Source organism: Eulemur rufifrons, chromosome 5 (assembly GCF_041146395.1).
Source record: "Eulemur rufifrons isolate Redbay chromosome 5, OSU_ERuf_1, whole genome shotgun sequence".
NCBI lineage: Eukaryota > Metazoa > Chordata > Mammalia > Primates > Lemuridae > Eulemur > Eulemur rufifrons.
Window position 1 is genome coordinate 45,384,670 of NC_090987.1, and position 19,609 is coordinate 45,404,278.

Consider the following 19,609-nt stretch of genomic DNA (forward strand, 5'->3'; position numbering starts at 1 on the left):
AGGTTTGCAGCCTGGGAACAATAGGTGATACCATATAGCCTAGGTGTGCAGTAGGCTGTACCACCTAGGTCTGTGTAAGTGCACTCCATGGGGTTCACACAATGACGAAGTTGCCTAATGACACATTTTCTCAGAATATATTCTCATCGCTAAGCGATGCATAAACTGTATTTCTAATCATATTTTTCAAAATAAAAAAAACCATTTTTAAGATCTTACTAATTGTAATATATATTGAGTGCCCCCAATTTAAAAATGTATATCAAGAACCTTCACATGTCACCCAATTTTCAAACACAGCCACCTTCTATAAGCTTCTACGGGACAGCCTCCTCTACTCTGTTACTCAGTAAACCAAAAATTTCAAGGATCTTTTAAGGAAGAGCTCTCCTGCATAGTCAGTGGCTGAACAAAAGTCCAAGAATCGGGATACATAGATATTCTCATTGACTAGAAATCTTAATTCTTTTTGAAGCCATTCTGGATTGTTTCAAACCCTTCTTCTTGGAGGCGAGGGGTTCACCTTACGATTGATGCAGAGCGCATGTGGGTGCCCCATCTTCGGAGGCACTGGGATGTACAGGTCAGATCCAAGGTCGAAACCAATAGGCCACTCACCGTATTACTCTGCTCCATCTGTGGGATGCTGTCTGCCCGGCTTGCCCTAGGGGTCGTACCATCCGACCCTCTGTGATAAACAAGGAGCCCCCAGAAACACAGTGTTAGTACCACTTACTTGAGTGTGGTGAGTTCCGTAAGGGATGGCTGAGTAGCCTTGAGATAGCTTTCTCTGCGTGCGGCGACTTTGGGGGAAGGCTTGGGACTCGTATCCGAGTCGCCACTGTCTTCATCCCCCATGGCCTTGATATAGCTGCCGCTCCGCATTCTTCGGCACGGAATTTCGTCGTCTTTACCTCGAGGGGTGTACCCTGACCATTCATCTTGAGGAACCTATTCAGATATAAAACAGATAATTCACTTTTTTATAAAATCCTGACTTTTTCTTTTCTTTTTTTTTTTTTTTTTTTTATGCCCCTGGATATGGGTACTATAGATAATTATCCAAAACTTTGGACATTAACCTTTTAATAATAGTATTTTAATGTAATAGGCTTGAAAATATTTTGAATATATGCAAATCCATGTCTCAGTTTTAAAACAACCTGTGTCCTAGGAAAAATCAAAACCAGTCGCTCTGATTCATTTATACTTAGTTTTCTCATGCTGATAATAGTTGAGTCAGACACAGGAATGCCATTGGAAAGAAAAGCAGTTTTATTTGAGGTTTGCGATGATTTGTTTTCAGTTGTCATTTAAGATTCAGGAATGTTCTCAGGTTGACATATGCCTTCCAAAACTTTCCACCTTTACCATCTCATATCCAATCTCTTCTTCCTAAACCAGTGTCTATCCCAGCTGCATTCACTTCCCAGTCACCTTCTTTCTGAACCCCTCTTAATTTGAATTTAGCTTCCATATATTTGCTTTAAAAACTCTTTAAGGGTTTCCAAGGATCTCCTCATGAAAGCTATTGGCATTTTCTTAATTTTTATTTTTGTTGACCTCTACACACACATGCACACATGTACACACAATAACACCTCTTGTGAGCTCCTCCCCTTTTGCTTTCTGGTTGCTCTACTTACCTGGTACAGCTACTACTGTCTGAATTGTTCTTTTCTTCTTGCTTTCCTGGATCTTACTCTAAGTCCCTAATTGTGGGCACCACACAAGATAATGTTGTCAGTGCACTGCTCTTTTTTCTTTTCACTGTCATTTCTTCTGAGTTTGGCGGGGCGTTGCACTACATTTTAGAAGGTTTCTTTATTATGACTTTCTCTCTTCAGTTCCTCCTAGATTTTCCACTTCTCTATGAACTCAGTCTAGGATTTCACTCCTCCTCCATTTGGTGAAAAAATTGCATAACACCACTCTTTTTTATCCATCAAGAAGTAACAAACAGCCTACAGTGCCCAGAACACTACACAGAGCTTAATTAAAAGAGACCCAAAAACGGGGAGGCTGGTTCTTGCCCTCAATATGCTTATAACAGAGATGAGAAGACAGAGCATAAAGAGATTTAGAAATAGTTCCAAATCATCATGTTAGCAAGTTTAAGATGTGGTGCTGTAAATGGAATATGTGTTAATACTAAAGAGACACTAGAAACAAGAGTTACCAGTTATGGTGAAGAAGAAGGAGTATCCAGGAAGGGCTCCCTGGAATTGGCCAGGTTTGCAATGAGAAGATAAAAAGGTATTTAATATTTTAATGCTAACTATTTACTTGTTATCCATTAAAATAATGTAGTACTTCATTATTAACATTTAACTACACTAAGCAATTTGCCTATAAGATCTTATTTCGTGAAATCAACAATGTGTGTGTTTTTTCTGTATTTTTCAGATGAGAAGCAGGATCTCAGAGAGGTTAAGGAAATTGCCCAAGGACACACAGTTAGTAAATGGCAGCACTGGGGTTCAAAATATTTTGGTTTACCTTCTAAGATCAGAATTTCATTAATCTAAATTTTATGATGAATAATATATAATTTTGAAATCTAAAGTGTTAGGAAAATTGTCCACAATGACACATACGCATATTAGACAGATTTCTAAGCATTATAGATTCTAGGAAGTGAGATGTTTTAGTAAAATAAAGCATGATTCTTTTCTTCTTATATTATTAATTTACCTGTATAATTTGAAAAAACTTTATATCTAGAAACATCAGATTGAAGAGCTGCTACTATTCATGGACTTGAAAATAGCAGTTTGTAGGTTCTAATTCTGAAAAGCACTAACAAACATTAAGCTTCACTCTGCAGCATGTTCATTCTATTTAGCAAATTCTCATACTGTTCTTGCGTGCAGGCCCTGTTCTGAGTGCTTTATAAATGTTAGCTCATTTGATCCACACAGCTGAGGAGTGATATTATTATTATCATCTCCATTTTACAAATGAGAAAACTAAGGTTATGAAATTTATAACTTAACAAAGTTATAGCTGAGAAGGGCCAGAGTTTCGGTGGGGCCCTTCCTGGGGCCTTGTCCTGTTTGACGCTGCCTCTCTCTTTCCAGCTCATTTGTGGTGCCTGCAGAACTGAGCAATTACAGTCCGTGATACCTTTGTAATCCACCACATTTGATTCACTTGCCATTTATTAATTATGCTAGTAACAGTATAGTGTTTTTACTTTTTTAGCTAAAAAGCATCAAAATCACCACAGCAACAAAGATTTCTAGAGAAATTATAAATGTTGAGAATAGTCTTGTTTTCCTGCAATTGGCAGGTAACTCATTGCATAGATATGACCATGTTCAGAATCTCACTATTGGCTTAGTAATTACATTTAAAAAATTAACTCGGTACAGCGGGGGTGGGGAGGTGGGGGGCGGGTCATAGACAACGCGCACTTGCGCTGCTCAGTAAGTACTGATGCGAGTTCGTGAGCACTGCGCTCTGAAATGTGTCAAAGACTGATGACAAACGGATTAGCTCAAATCGCTTATTTGCCAATTTCTGTTTAGGTATTTTTTCAAAGTTAGTTTATGGCAGAAACTTGGGCTTGTACTAGAAACAGTCTGTAATTGTTGCTAAGGGAACCAGCTGAGAAGTATTTAATCTGTATATCTTTCAATGAATCATACTTTTCAAATGATAACAGCTAACAGGTTGTGTGGAAGTGACTTCCCTTTAAGTGGAATTTGAATGTCAATACATTATTCATACACCTAACATTAGCATACAAGGTTATATATGAAATAATACAGAAATCAGTTCTAGGAAGAATGCAAAGACACAGAAAATCCAGACCTTGGGGAAGAAAAACACTATTGCTGAACTGAAAGGGCCAATACAACTGCTATAATTGAGCCAGTTTTTATTTTTAGTTTCTTGAACTCTAAAGCAAAAGGGAGACGTTGCTTACATACATGGTTTTGGAACAAAGCATGCTGGTTTGCACGGGGCCCACGGAGTGAAATGGTACTCCTTTTTGGTTGGAAAGAAAGGACAATTACATGGCTGCAGCTGCTATTGTGAGCTGGCCAGAGGTTGCTGCATCTTTCCACTTCAGTTGCACAGGGAGAAGAGATTTAGAGTAATCCAAAGAAAAGGTTAACCTTGCAGCTGTCTGAGAAGAGCCCTCATTATTGTTGGCGATGGCAGTTTCAGGGATTGTTAGTCTTGGTAAGAAAGGGAAGCTGGAGCAGAGCGAAAGAGCACAGGTACGTGTTGATACCAGGCTGGCGAGATGTCCCGCTTGTCCGTACCTGCTTAGGAAGGGAGATGGTTGGACTCAACAAATGTAAAGAACTAATAATAAAAGCAATCTAATGGAGGTTAGGTTTTACAGTAGTTATGGATTGGAAACAAAGAGGATTATTTGCTTTTTACGTGCTTATGTTTAAGCATTAACACTCCATAGAGATCTTTATTTTTGATAAAACAAAATGAGAGTCAGTGTGCAATTTCTATTTCAGATATAATAGCCCAGCTATAACTTAAACTACATGTCATTGCTCGGGAGTCCAGAAGACCTGCCCTCGACTAAAGAATGACCATAATCAAGTGCTATCATCCTCTAATTACAGGCTGAGGATGCTTTCTGAATCGGAATAGTGCTATGGACACTGAATGATGGGCCGTTCTAATGAAGGTTATAGTCTATCCAGTCACAGAACAGGAGGAAATAAAACACCACGTAATAGAGGCTTACATTTTCTGTCCCCGTCCCTGCCTCCCTCCCTTTTTCCTTTACTTCTACAAGTATTTTTTGATTATTTATCTGCCAGCCATATAGCAGTGAACAATACAAATGTTGATCCCATTCTGTATAATTTACATTCTGGAAGGAGAGCTGGAAGAGACAGATAATAGACGAGCACACTGATCAGTGAACAAGATGATTTCAGAAACCGTAAATGCTATGAGGAAAATAAGATGAGGCTATGTGTTAGGGGATCCAGAGGTAGCTGCTTTAACTTGTTTTCCAAGACAAGCTGCCCTGAAGAAGTAACATCTGAGAGGAGATCTGATGACCAGAGGAGCCAGCCTTGGGAAGATATGAAGGAAGGAGCTTCCGGGCAGAAGGACGGACAGTGCAAAGTCTCTAGAGTAAGGATATGCTTGGTGTAATGAAAGCCCTAGGAATGAAAATGCCAGCCTGGTCAGAGAGCACTGAGCAAGAGAGAAGTGATACGAGGTGGCACCGGGGGGCCCAGGTCACACAGGGTCTTCTAAGTTCATCTCAAACCTTCCTTAATGCTGAACTCAGCTCTCCCAAAGTTCCTTTAACTGCTCCAGCCTAAATTGATCTTCTCCTTTGCAAAATCTATAGTATGTACCACCTACATAAGGGGTCATCAAACTATAGCTTGCTGACTAAATCTCGTCTACTGTCTGTTTTTGTAAATAAAGTTTTATTGGTATATAGCATCCCCATTCATTAGATGTGGTCATGGCTTGTTTTAAGCTACAAGGGCAGAGTGTCTGGAGACTGTACAGTCCACAGAAAAAGTTTGTCAACCTCTGAGGCACATGATCATATTGAGTAATTATTTGCATAATCTCAAAATGGTGTTTTATATACACTACTTGTTCTTTGTGTCATCTTTCCAACAATTCTATAAATTCACTTAAATTGGGGGAAGCAGTATTGCTGAAGGATTAAAGTGATGGGCTTTGTAATTAGACTGCCCTGAATTCCTGGTGTGCAAATTAATTAACTTCTCTGTGCCTCAGTTTCCTGCCCATGCATGGATTAAATGAGGTAATGTCACAAACACAGAGGAAGTGCTTAATAAAGATCTGTTTTATGGGAGTTCTGCAGTACTGACATGGTACTGAGCACAAGGATGCTCCTTGATTATGGATGACTTTGGCTTTCCAAGAAAACTCTGATGTCTGCTTTCAATTTTCTTTGGTAATGTAGCGGCAGAAATAATTGAAATATATTAAGCAAAAGCATAAATTCCTAATATATTATCTGATCACAACATTTTTTTTCCATTTTTTAAAATTTCAGAATATTATGGGGGTACAAATGTTTTGGTTACATGGATTGTTTTTATACTGCTTCAGTGAAAGTTATAAGTGTGCAGCTCACCCAGAGAGTGTATATTGTACCCATTAGGTATTATTTCACCCATCCCCTCCTCCCCCCTCCCACCTGCATGATTTCCATTGAGTTTTAGTTCCTTCTGTGCACATGAGTGCTGATTGGTTAGTTCTAATTTAATAGTGAGTATATGTGGTGTTTGTTTTTCCATTCTTGCGATACCTCACTTAGGAGGATGGTCTCCAGTTCTATCCAGATTGTTGCAAAAGGTATTAATTCATTTTTTATGGCTGACTAGTATTCCATGGTATACATATACCACATTTTATTAATCCAATCATGACGTGATGGGCATTTGGGTTCATTCCACATCTTTGTGATTGTGAATTGTGCTGCCATAAACATTGTAGCACAAGTATCTTTTTGATAAAATGACTTTTTTTTCCTTTGAGTAAATACCCAGTAGTGGGATTGCTAGATCAAATGGTAGGTCTACTTTTAGTTCTTTGAGGAATCTCCATACTATTTTCCATAGAGATTGCACTAGTTTGCAGTCCCACCAACAGTGTATAAGTGTTTCTTTCTCTCCACATCCATGCCAGCATCTATTGTTTTGGGATTTTTTGAAAAAAGCCACTCTCACTGGGGTTAGGTGATATCTCATTGTGGTTTTGATTTGCCTTTCTCTAATGACTGGTAACACTGAGCATTTTTTCATATGTTTATTGGCCATTAATCTATCTTCTTTTGAAAAGTTTCTGTTCATGTCCTTTGCCCACTTTTTCATGGAGTTGTTTGATTTTTTTCATGCTGATTTGCTTGAGTTCTTTGTAGATTCTAGTTGTGAGCCCATTAGCGGATCTAGAGCATGTGAATATGTTCTCTCATTCTGTAGGTTGTCTATTTGCTCTGTTGATTGTTTCCTTAGTTGTGCAGAAGCTCTTTAATTTAATCAAGTGCCATTTATTTATTTTTGTTGTTGCTGTGATTGGCCTTGGTGTCTTGTTCATAAATTCTATGCCTGGGCTGATATTTAGAAGAGTTTTTCCAACATTTTCTTCTAGAATTCTTATGGTTTCATGTCTTAGATTTAAGTCTGTTATCCATCTTGAACTAATTTTTGTGAGTGGTGAGAGATATGGATTCTGTTTCAATCTTCTACATGTGGCTATCCAATTTTCCCAGCACCATTTGTTGAGTAGGGATTCTTTTCCCCAGTGTATATTGCTGTCTACTTTGTCAAAGATTAGTGGGCAACGTGTGGATGCTCCCATATCTGAGTTCTCTATTTTGTTCCATTGGTCTATGTCTCTATTTTTGTGCCAGTACCATGCTGTTTTGGTTACCACAGACTTGTAGTATAGCTTAAAGTCTGGTAAAGTAATGCCTTCAGATTTGTTCCTTTTGCTTAATAAGGTTGTTTTGGCTACTGGGGCTCTTTTCTGGTTCCAAATAGAATTATTTTTTCTAGATCTGTGAAAAATGACATTGGTATTTTGATGGGGATTGCATTGAATCTGTAAATCACTTTGGGTAGTATGGACATTTCAAAAATGTTTATTCTACCAATCCATGAGCATGATATGTTTTTCCATTTGTTTACATCATCTGTAATTTCTTTCCTCAGTGATTCATAGATCTCTTTGCACAGATCTTTCACCTCCTTGGTTAAATATATTCCTAGATATTTTATTTTTTTTGTTGCTATTGTGAAGAGTATTGAGTCTTTGATTTGGTTCTCAGTTTGACTGTTGTTGGTGTATATGAACGCTACTGATTTGTGTAAATTGATTTTGTAGCCTGAGACTGCTGAATGTATCTATTAATTGCAGGAGTCTCTTTGCAGAATCTTTGTGGTTTTCTAGATATAAGATCATATCATCAGCAAAGAGCGATAGCTTGACCTTGTCTTTCCCCATTTGGATACCCTTAATTTCCTTCTCTTGGCTGATTGCTCTGGCTAGGATTCCAGAACTATGTTGAATAGCAGTGTTGACAGTGCACATCCTTGTCTTCTGGTTCTGAGTGGGAACGGTTTCAACTTTTCCCCATTAATTATGATATTGGCTGTAGTTTTGTCATATATGGCTTTTATAATTTTAAGGTATGTTCCATCTATGCCTATTTTGTTAAGAGTTTTTACCATAAAAGGGTGCTGAATTTTGTCAAATGCTTTTTCTGCATTTGATGATCGTATGTTCTTCATTTTTGCTCCTGTTTATGTAGTGAATCACACTTATGGATTTAGGTTTGCTGAACAATGCTTACATCCCTGGGATGAAGCCCACTTGGTTGTGTGGATTATTTTCTGTGATGTGCTGCTGAATTTGGTTTGCTAGAATTTTATTGAGGATTTTCACATCCATATTGATAAGAGATATTGGTCTATAGTTTTCTATTTTTGTTGTGTCCTTTCCTGGCTTTGGTATCAAGGTGATACTGGCTTCATAGAATGAGTTGGGAAGGATCCTTCCTTCTCAATTTTATGAAATCATTTCTACAATATGAGTACCAATTCTCCTTTGTAGGTGTGATAAAATTTGGCTGTGAAACCACCCAGTCCAGGACTTTTTTTGTTGGAAGATTTTTATTACTGCTTCAATTTCATTGCTTGTAATTGGTCTGTTTGTGTTTTCTTCCTGATTGAGTCTTGGGAGGTTGTGTGTTTCTAGGAATTTGTCCATTTCCTCAACGTTTTTGAGTTTATGTGCATAGAGATTTTTATAGTATTCACAGATGATATTTTGTATTTCTGTGGTATCAGTTGTAATATCTCCTTTTTTATTTCTGATTGAGCCTATTTGGGTCCTTTATTTTCTATTTCTGGTTAATCTAGTGAAAGGTCTATCAATTTTATTTATCTTTTCAAAGAACCAACTCTTCATTTCATTAGTCTTCTGTATTATTATTATTTTTTGACTTCATTTAGTTCTGTTCTGACCTTAGTTATTTCTTTTCTTCTGCTGGGTTTGGGATTGGTTGCTCCTCCCTTTCTAGTTCCTTGAGATGATTCATTAGATTGTTGATTTGTGATGTTTCTGTGTGTTTGATGTAGGCATTTAAGGCTATAAATTTTCCCTTTAGGACTGCTTTTGCTGAACCCCACAGATTTTGATAACTTATGTCCCCTTTGTCATTTAGTTCAAGGAATCTTTTGATTCCCACCTTAATTTCCTCCTTGACCCAATACTCATTCAGCACTAGGTTGTTTAATTTCCATGACTTTGTGTAGAATTGAGTGTTTCTGTTGGAGTTGATTTCTTATTTTATTCCACCATGGTATGAGAGATATATGGTATAATTTCTGTTTTTTTTAGTTTTTTGAGACATGTTTTGTGGCCTAAGATGTGATCAGTCTTAGAGAATGTTCCATATTCTGATAAGAAGAATGTATGTTCAGTAGTTTTGGGGTAGAATGTTCTGTAAATGTATGTTTGGTGCACTTGCTCTAGAGTCCCGTTTATGTCCAGTGTTTCTTTATTTTCTGTTTGGAGGATCTGCCCAGTTCTGTCAGTGGGGTTTTGAAGTCTCCAGCAATTACGATGTTGCTGTTTATCACTTTGTTTAGATTTAGTAGGATTTGCTGTAAGAATCTGGGTGTACCTGTTTTGGGTACATCATTATTTAGGATTGTTATGTCTTCTTGATATATTTCTCCCTGTCTCATTATATAATGACCATCTTTGTCTTTCTTTATCATTGTTGATCTGAAGTCTATGTTATCTGATATGGGAATGGTCATACCTGCTTTATTTTGATTTCCATTTGCCTGGAATATTTTTTCCATCTCTTCAAGTCTGAATGAGTGCTTGTAGGTTAGATGTGTTTCCTGGAGACAGCAGATACTTGGCCTGAATTTTTTTTTTATGCATTTAGCAAGTCTCTTGAATGGGGAATTAACACTGTTCACATTTATTGAAAGAATTGATAAGTGGGATGTATTTTTGTTCATCCTGTTGGATAGAGCCCTATTACTTTGTTTTACCTCTGGAGCCATTGTTTTATATGGACTCTGAACCTTAGCTTTTGGGTGATTTTATGCTGGTTGATGTATATTGCAGATCTGAGTTTTTCTTGCAGGGCAGATCTGGTCTTGACAAATTTCCCCAATGTTTTCTTGTCTGAAAAAGTCTTTATTTTTCCCTCACATAAGAAACTTAGTTTTGCAGGATACAAAATTCTAAGCTGGCCATTATTCTGTTAAAGAAGACTGAAGATGGGACCCCAATCCCTTCTGGCCTGTAAGGTCTCACTTGAGAGGTCTGCAGTTAGCTTGATGGGTTTTCCTTTGTAATTTATCTGATGTTTTCACCTTATGGCTCACAGGAGTTCCTCCTTTGTGTTAACCTTAGCTAATCTGATGGCTATGTGTCATGGTGATTGCCTTTTTGTGATGAATCTCCCAGGTGTTTGTTGAGCTTCATGTACCTGGGTATCTAAATATCTAGCAAGACCAGGGAATTTTTCCTCAATTATTCACTCAAATAGGTTTTTCAACCCTTGTGTGTTTTCTTCTTCACCCTCAAGGATGCTTATAATTCTTATGTTTGGCCTGTTTACATAATACCATATTTTTTGTAGGCTTTGTTCCTTCCTCTTAATTCTCTGTTCTTTATCTTTGACTGACTTGTTTAATTCAAAGGTATTGTCTTCAAGCTCTGAGATTCTTTTTTCTGCCTGGTCTAGTCTATTCTTAAGACTTTCCATTGTGTTTGTATTTCCTTCTGAAGATTTTTCATTTCCAGAAGTTCTATTTGATTTTTTAAAATAATTCGGTTTCTTTAGTGAATTTTTTATTCATTTCCTGATTTTTTTGTGTGTTTTCTTTGTTTTGGTTTTCCATTTTCTCTTCTATTTAATTGAGTTTACTTATAATCTATATTTGGAATTCTTTATCCATATTTGGAATTCTTTATCTGTCATGTCAATATTCTAATTTTGGTTGGTATCCATTGCTAGAGAGCTGGTGTTCCCTTTTTGGGGTGATCTTTTGCTCTGATTATTTGTACTTCTTTTGTTGATTCCTTCTCATCTGGAGCAGCTGTTGCTTCTTATTTTTTTATTTTCTTTTTTTTTTAGATAGGGCTTTTTCCCCTTGCCTCACTCATATTGGTGTGTTTGTAGCATATGTTTGGTGAGAACCTTTGGCTTTGCTTGTGAGTGTTTTGATGGCAATCATTTTAGATATCCTTGGTATCCTGGTTTTCTCAATTGCTAGTTGTTTGTAGGCTGTAGCAGTGATGAGCTATGTGAGTGGGCAGATTCCCTGCTTCTCTTTGATAAGGGAGGATGGAAGTCTTTGAAATCCTTTCTCTTTCCCCAGCTCCGTGGTCTTTTTAACAGTGTAAGTTGTAATGGCACGCCCTGTTTAATCTCTGAGACAGTAGGTGGTATTTGTGGGTGAGAATCAACCACACCTTGTGTGATTGAGTCAGTAAATGCTGTAAAGGGTGTGCAAATTAACCTCCCTGCCAATAAGTGGTGTTTGCTGGAAGGAACAAGCTGCAATGTTGTTTTTGCGTCCTGTGCCTGGATTTAGTCCCTCAGGAGAAGCATTTGAATGCCCCAGGTGGCAGATAGGGCCCTGGAACTTCAGGTGAGTCATTACTCTCTGCCATTGCAGAGGTGGGCGGGGGAGTGAGGCTGGGCAGGGCTAAGTTGCCTGAGCTTTTCCACAAAAGCTGGCAAGGGATCTGTTTCAGCAGAGGTTGAAGGTTTTCTCCAGCTTCTGTGCAAGGCGGCAGAGAGGGGCTGAAGTGGCTCCATTGAATCAGCAAGTCTGCTTGTGGAAGCAGGGCCATCTGAGATTCACAATCTGACAGTCTGGAGCAGGCCTTGCTCCTCTCCCCCATCCTCTGCTCAGCAGCTTTTATTAGGAGTGTGCTGGCAGGCAGGACCTCAAGCCAGTTGGGCTCCCCCATGACTGTGATGTGGGCTGGGAAATTTCCCTTCCCAGGATCCTAGCCTGAGCTGAGAGTGCAGCCCTCCTGTGGGAGGAGGGGTGCCCTGTGAGCACTCTGCAGCTAGGACACACACTGCATTCTCCTCCGACATCTGCCCATGTGGGCTCCCACATCTCCCGAGACTAATTCACAAATATTCCCTCTGTGCCCTGAGGCAATGTGATCGAGACCTGAGGGTATGGGCTCTGGCCTGTGGGCCTGTGCCCAGATCCCTCAAGATCAATCTTTGACTATGCCAGGGAGAAGCATGCTGGTCCTAAGTTGCCCACAGTGTGCCCAAGCATGTTCAATGTCCCTCCACCTCCGGCACATCCCACTGTGATGAAGTTGCCAGGCAAGCAGCACCAGAGAAGGCCAGGGGGCAGGGAGCTCATAGTCCAAGAACCCCTCAGTCTGCTGCAGGACCCCAAGATGAAAGGCCTGAGCCCCACTCTTTTTGGAAGCCTTGATGTGATGGCTCAACTGTCTCTCAGAAGCCACAGGTTGGGGAGGGGGAGGGAAGAAAAACAGTCTGAATGGAGGAAAGGTTGCTCTGTGGCTGTGTCTGTCCCTCACTCTAGGAGGCTGCCTATCCAGAATGTCCAGGCTCTGGAGTCATGCAGATAACCTGGGACACACTGGATCTCTGTGGCTTCTGCAGTCTGGGCTGGCGTTGGGAAATGTTTGTGTGGGAGCTAGCAGGATGAAACCTGAGGAGTTGAACGCCCCTTGGGAGGACGAAGGTGCCCAGTGGGTAGAGAAGCAATATGGCGCCTGCTGTCCTCGTTCAGGTCTATAGGGTGGGAGGTGCCCCAGGGGGCTGGAAGCCTGGTGCCCTGTTTACAAGAAACTCCCAGCTCACTGATGGCTGCAGTCTCTGGGTTCGTGTGGGCAGAAAGTCTCTCCAGCAGCTTGGGAACCTGCCAACAGTCCGAGATGTGAGGGAGGGAGAAACTAACCCTCCACCTACCCTTCTCACTAGACTCCAAGCCTCTCAGGGGTTGGTCTCTGCCTATACCTTGCTCCTTCCTGTTCTGCCCTGGAACTTCTTCCCATGGAGTCTCCTGAAAGTTCTGGCACCTTCCCTCAGATCCACACCCAATCTCTGTTTGTCTGTTTGTTAATTTTTTTCTCTTTCATCTAAAACTTCTCCTTCTTACTGAGACGCTCTGGCAGCTGGTGTCGATGGTCAGTCATCTTGCTCCCCATTCCCAGAGATTTTTCTGCTCCCAACATTTTTAAGCTAGAGTTCCCCATCAGGAAGGACTCCGTGGCTATCTGGCCTGGAGACTCATCTCTATTCAGAGGTGGGAGGAGAGCCTGCAGCCCTGGGCCACCCCAGCTAAGCCAGCTTGCTGGGCTTCCCCGTGATCACACTGAAGATGCCTCCTTTTGGTTCTCAAAGCAGAAAACTTACAGAAGAAGAAAGCTCCATGGGAACTATTTTTGTATTTTGAGGTTTTTTAAGAATCTTTGGCCTAGACCTATGCACTCTGGATGTATAAGGACTGTCATGGACAGTGGCTGGGGGTGAGGGGGCTCTGGGCTGCATAAAGGCTCTCTCTGTCTAGCTCATAGTCACAGCAGTTGGGGAGGGCATGCTGGAAAAGGTCAATGGGGGAGCTACTTACTGTTTATTTCTAGGGCCTAGGACAGTACCAGAAGCAGAATAGGTTTCTGGGTAAATGTGGGCCTGAATGAATGAATGAATTCCACCACCAGCTTAGCAGTTTCACTCCCTATGTGTGACCTTGGATAAGTCACTTCACTTCTTCGATTCAGTTTTTCCATCTGTAAAGTGCGAATGACAATAGATGTATAATGAACAGGAATAATGTGTGTAAACACAGTTTGTGAACTTCACCATAAGAATGTGAGAATGAAGGTTAGAAACCTGGCCGAGCGCAGTGGCTCACGCCTGTAATCCTTGCACTCTGGGAGGCCAAGGTTGGTGGATCGCTCGAGGTCAGGAGTTCAAGACCAGCCTGAGCAAGAGCAAGACCCCGTCTTTACTAAAAAAAATTAGAAATTATCTGGCCAACTAAAAATATATATAGGAAAAAATTAGCCGGGCATGGTGGCACATGCCTGTAGTCCCAGCTACTCGGGAGGCTGAGGCAGTAGAATCGCTTGAGCCCAGGAGTTTGAGGTTGCTGTGAGCTAGGCTGACGCCACGGCACTCACTCTAGCCCAGGTAACAGAGCAAGACTCTGTCTCAAAAAAAAAAAAAAAAAAAAAAAACCTGTCTCCACATGACTACTTTTTAAGTATGACCAGACATAAAAATCTCGGGGATTAAAAAGCAGTGCCATTTTAGAAGGCTTCTATTTATTAGATATTCTAGTTTAAGAATATAAATGCAAATAGACTATATATTTAATCATATGCAATAATATAAAAATTTCTTCTGTGATAAGAAAATGGCTCTCTTAGATTGGCCCATCTTTTGGTATTTACCTACCTTCTAGGACCTTTGGAAATGGCCTGTCTTTTGGTGCTGACATTACCCCCTACCCAACTCAGTTGAAAGAGGATCACACCAGCTCTGGGAAGTCTGGGAACCAAAACTATCATGAGCTAGGGGAGTTCTTAATAATCTTTCTCGTAGGGAACTTTTTTTTTTTTTTTTTGAGACAGAGTCTCACTCTGTTGCCCGGGCTAGAGTGAGTGCCGTGGCGTCAGCCTAGCTCACAGCAACCTCAAACTCCTGGGCTTAAGCGATCCTACTGCCTCAGCCTCCCGAGTAGCTGGGACTACAGGCATGCGCCACCATGCCCGGCTAATTTTTTGTGTATATATATTTTAGTTGTCCATATAATTTCTATTTTTAGTAGAGACGGGGTCTCGCTCTTGCTCAGGCTGGTCTCGAACTCCTGACCTCGAGCGATCCACCCGCCTCGGCCTCCCAGAGTGCTAGGATTACAGGCGTGAGCCACCGCGCCCGGCATAGGGAACTTTTAAAGGTTGTATGATTCCAGGTAAAAACTTCTTTTCTGAATGTCTCAAACATTTTCTGGATTTTTTGGAGGCCTTATCCCCACTTAATTAATGAAGTTTCCATTTGGAATAGACAAGGTGCTCTTAATTTTTTACTCTTGTTCATCTTTGTCCTAAGATAAAATACTACATTTTACTGAATCTAAGATACTAATGCAATTGTCCCAATGTTTTTTGTGCTGCTAAGAAAGAAACAAATGCCTTCATTAAATTCTGACACTCCATAGAATGTATGATGTGTCCCAGTAGCAGAGATGCTAAAATGTTGAAAACTATGGATCTTAGAATCAATTAAAAACCTTTAAAAATATGTATGAAAAGAAAAACAAGAAATGGATGTATTCTTGGATAGTCATTATGGAACTTAATGTTCATATTTAGTAGTGACCAAATGAATAACAATTAGCATTCAGCTGTGCTTTTGCATAAAAACATAAGCTCATGTCTCATATCCTTACAACTACCTTGAAAGATAGGAAGAGTAAGTATTGTAACCTCAGTTTGTCAAATAGAGAAACTGAGGTTCAGAGAGGTTAGTAGCTAGTGCAGGTGACACCAGGCCCACTCTGGGGTTCTGCAATTCACAGTCCAGGAATCTCTTCCTCCTCATATTCATATGTTTTTTGGATAACAATTGTTATTTTATGATAAATACAGAGCACATATTTCAGATAAGAAAAGAACTTCATAGGGCTTTAGGGTCTGTGGGGAGGAAAAACATTAATAAACAAATAATGGGTAGCATGCCCTGAAATAAACGTTATAAGGACCATTATTTCAGGTATGGGAAGGCTGAAAGGTCTCTCCCAGAGCACGTGCAGCTGGAGTCTCCCACTTAGGCTGGGCTGCAGTTATTGAAATGTAACTAAATGGGAGACACAGTCAGACGTTCTGTGCCAATGACAGTCTGAGAGACAATGGTTGAGAGATGAAGCCATGTGCTGTGACTCCTTGAGAGTGGATTATCTCAGGATGGGAAGTTGAATGGTGAGATTTGAAGGAATGAAAATGCGTGAGATTTTGGGAAATCTGAGAGCCACAAAAGGAATGAAGACACTTAGAAAGCCGGGACAGCTGAAATGGAGCAGATGTCCTGAAAATATACAAGGGCAGGCCAGTGCAAGTCTGTGAGCTGTTCTGGATTGCAGAGATTTGGGAGGAGGACTGAGGAACCTCAGGCTGGGGTGGCATATAAAGTAAAGTACTATTTTATCAGGAACCAAGGGAACTGGGAGAAAAAACGTAGGCATTTGGTTGATTAGGTAGAAATAAAGACACTACAGCAACGAAGAGCAGTGATTAAATGGGGGATACCAATAACAGGTTATATTTGCGTGGCTACCTCTCAGCAGCTGTTGGTTTCTTCCCAAGCACAGGGTATTTCAATGAAAGCAACCAGGTGAATGAGGTGTGTGGCTGTCACCAAGGGGGTCAGCCCATGTGGCCCTTCCTGTGCTTGATGAGGAAGGGTAAACAGAAGGAAAAAAACCTGTATTATGAAAGGTGAGCTGGGGATCTGACCCTTATGAAATAATCTGACTATTACAGAATAATCTCAAAGGGCTGGGAGCAGTGCCCGTGTTACTTTATTTTAACCCTTCCAGCAGTTCTAGGAAATAGGCGTTACTATTTCCATTTTACTGCTGCAAAACTGAGATTCCAAAAGGTGCCATGACTTGACTAAGGTCATAATAACTAGTAGGAGTCTGCATTTTTCTGTCACCAAAGCTTTTAATATCCCCTGCCACTGATGAATCCATGATGATTAAGTGAATGAACGAATAAACTAAAAAGAAGAATGGAATGCACACTCCCACTCAATACTGTTTTTTTTTTTTAAATGTAACTATTAAAATAGGCATAAATATTCTTTTGTCACTAACTTGCTAGCATTGTTAAATTAAGTATTTAAAAATAAATACTTAAAATAATTATGCAGTAAAACAGCGTTTGCTGTTTCCCAGTTCTGGGGCTCCCTTACAGCTGCTGTTCTGTTGCTGCTTAAAGAAAAATGGACAGTTTGGGGGGTGGCAGGAGATTAGAAAACTTGCAGGACAGCCACACCTTTAAGGTGGTGTCCAGGTCGGGAGGTGGGGGTGGCTCCAAGTGTCCCAGCAGAGATTTAGCATTTGCAAGAAGGCTGCATCCTGGATTTCAAGTTCCTGCCTACAACTCTGCACAGAAATGGCTGCCATGCATTGGCCTTCTAAGCACTTTTAGTGGGCTCTCAGATTCCCTACTCACTCTGCTCCTTTGCTTCTTCTTTGCAGCTGGGAGAACTGCTTTTCTCCTCCACACAGCTTTCACCTTGACAAATGCGACTTGGCTTAAATGTCCCTGTAGCCTTTTTAGCTTGCTCTTCTCAAAGCAAAAGCAGGAAAAAAAAAAAAGAGCAAGAATAGGAAAATTACAATTATGCAAGGTGCAGACCCCTAGGCAGGATTGCCTTTTCCCAATCAGGAGATCTCCCTGGCAACCGCCCTTTCTAACTCCCCTGGAAGCCCAAAACTGGTGTAAAACTTAATTTGCTCCAGATTGCTTAAAATTACCTTCTAAGGACAAGAGTAAATACCTGCCTCTTTTTAAATAGGGCTCATACCCTTTGCCCCAGTGCCCTCCACATAATAATTTTAAAATGCTCTTAAAAGAACAGAACTTTGTAAACAGTGATATATAATGGCGCTTTGCTCACTGCCACCCTATAGAATTATTCTCACCCATGAGCATCTTTGTGAATATCTACAGGGTATCTAGCACCACAGCAGGTGCTGGGTAGATACACCAAAAGCATTTTATAAAACACAGTCTCTGCTCTCAAAGGAGTTTATAGGTTTTGAGGGACCAGGCAAATCTGGAAGATGCGTGAAGGAAAACAGTAAAAAATAGCTTTAAAGTCAGTCAAGCTGAGTTGAATATTGAATCTCAGTATTTCCGAATTACCTACTGGGTTTGGAGTGTGTTCCCATAAGTCCTCTTCCCCGGCAGGGAAACGGTTCCCCAGGAGTTGAACTGTGGGCGTGAAGGGTAAGTGACGCGGATAGAGCAGCCCTGCTGGAGAATGGCGGAGGGGCTGGGCCTCCGGTCCCCAGAGGATGAGGGGATCCCTGGGCCTTTGGGGGCAGGTAGGAAATGTTTTTGAGGTGCTGACTGATATCAAAGGGGGCACTACCTGTGGGGAAGATGCCTTTGAGACACCACATTAAGAACTAGTAACTAAGAAGCTGGGGATGGTGGCACACACCTGTAGTCCCAGAGACTTGGAAGGCTCAGGGGGAGGATCCCTTGAGCCCAGAGGTTCAAGGCCAGCCTGGGCAGCATAGAGAGACACTGTCTCAAAAAAAATTACAAGAAATAGTAATTAAGATACTAGACTTCAGTATGATATAGGGACAAGGGCGGGGGAAAGTTTATTAACTGTTCACCCTCTATTTTGACTGTACTGGAGAAGTATGGGGTTGTTACCTTGGTTCTACTGCTGGTTCTTATAGTCATACTCTCCCCCATTTTGTTTTGGGGACTCTTCCTTCCCCACCCAAGGTCCCTGGGTTCCAGGAGGAGCCCAGCAGTTGAGCTGAGCCCACCAGCACGTCACGTTCCCCAGCTTCATTGCTTGGCTGGGGGTTGAGTGTGTGATTTAAGCCTATTCAGTTAGGATCTCTGGAGCTGTTGGTGGGATGCTGGGACAGAGATATTTCCTTTCTATTGAGTACATTAATAAGGATACATGTACCCTTAGGAATTGCTGTTGGTTATTTTATAATCACTAATACACAAACATTATTTCGTGTAATTCAAAAACCCTGTGTTGCTATTGATCCCATTGTAAAGATGAGAAATTGAGACTTAGTGGCATTAAATAACTTACACTAAGTGTTACGGCAAGTCAGAATCAAAACGCAGGTTTGTCCTACCCAAATTTCTATGCTCTTCTCATCATACCCAGCTGCTGTCTGTAAGAGTTTCAAAACTTAGTTATAGTAATTTCTCATTAAACATGAAACTCAAGTGTTAAGTTGCTGGGAGACACAATGCCATAGCATTTTGAAAATTGTAACAAGTAGTGAGAGTTGGATGTTTGGAAGAACCAAAAGACTGTAAAGTACTGGTCATAGAACACCCATCACCCAGCAGTTATAGTTGGCTAAAAATTTTAGTGAAATATAAAAATGTCTTAAAAGAGTGCAAGATAAAAACGACGATGTTTAGGTCTACGGTGAATATCTTATATTTATTTCCACTGACTGCATAGGACATAAGCTAATGTAGAGCCCTTTCTTAGTTTTGAGCATCACTGTCCGTTTGCTGGCATATCTGTTGGCGTGGAGGGGCTCGCAGGGCCACCGTAGCTTTCCATATTGTTGCAGTCACTAGCGTGCTGGCGTTTGCCCACCCTTGTGGTTTGTAGCTATAATTCCTAGGTCCAAAAATTGAATTCCCTGAAACAAACTAGAATTCCGTGTCTGGTATTCAGAAGCAGAGATGAGGGTAGAAGATTAGTGATCTTCCTCTGAGGGTCAACAGAAGCCCAGCTGTAGAAACACCATTCTTCAAAAGCGATCAATCTTTGGTGTTGGCTAAAATCTTATGAATCTCTCAGCACATCTGTCTG

At 40.7% G+C, this 19,609-nt stretch overlaps 1 protein-coding gene across 17 annotated transcripts in view; it reads right to left on the reverse strand.

The window, feature by feature from the left end:
* Positions 1-19,609, reverse strand: part of DLGAP1 (DLG associated protein 1) — a 329,447-nt gene that overhangs the window by 257,979 nt on the left and 51,859 nt on the right. For 12 of the 17 annotated variants that reach the window (XM_069468246.1, XM_069468237.1, XM_069468233.1 and 9 more), the window contains exon 2: positions 737-951. In XM_069468246.1, coding sequence (XP_069324347.1) covers positions 737-951 — 215 coding nt within the window. Of the gene's footprint in view, positions 1-736; positions 952-17,244; positions 17,359-19,609 lie in introns of all 17 variants that reach the window. The other 5 variants (XM_069468231.1, XM_069468232.1, XM_069468241.1 and 2 more) reach the window with 1 other exon arrangement.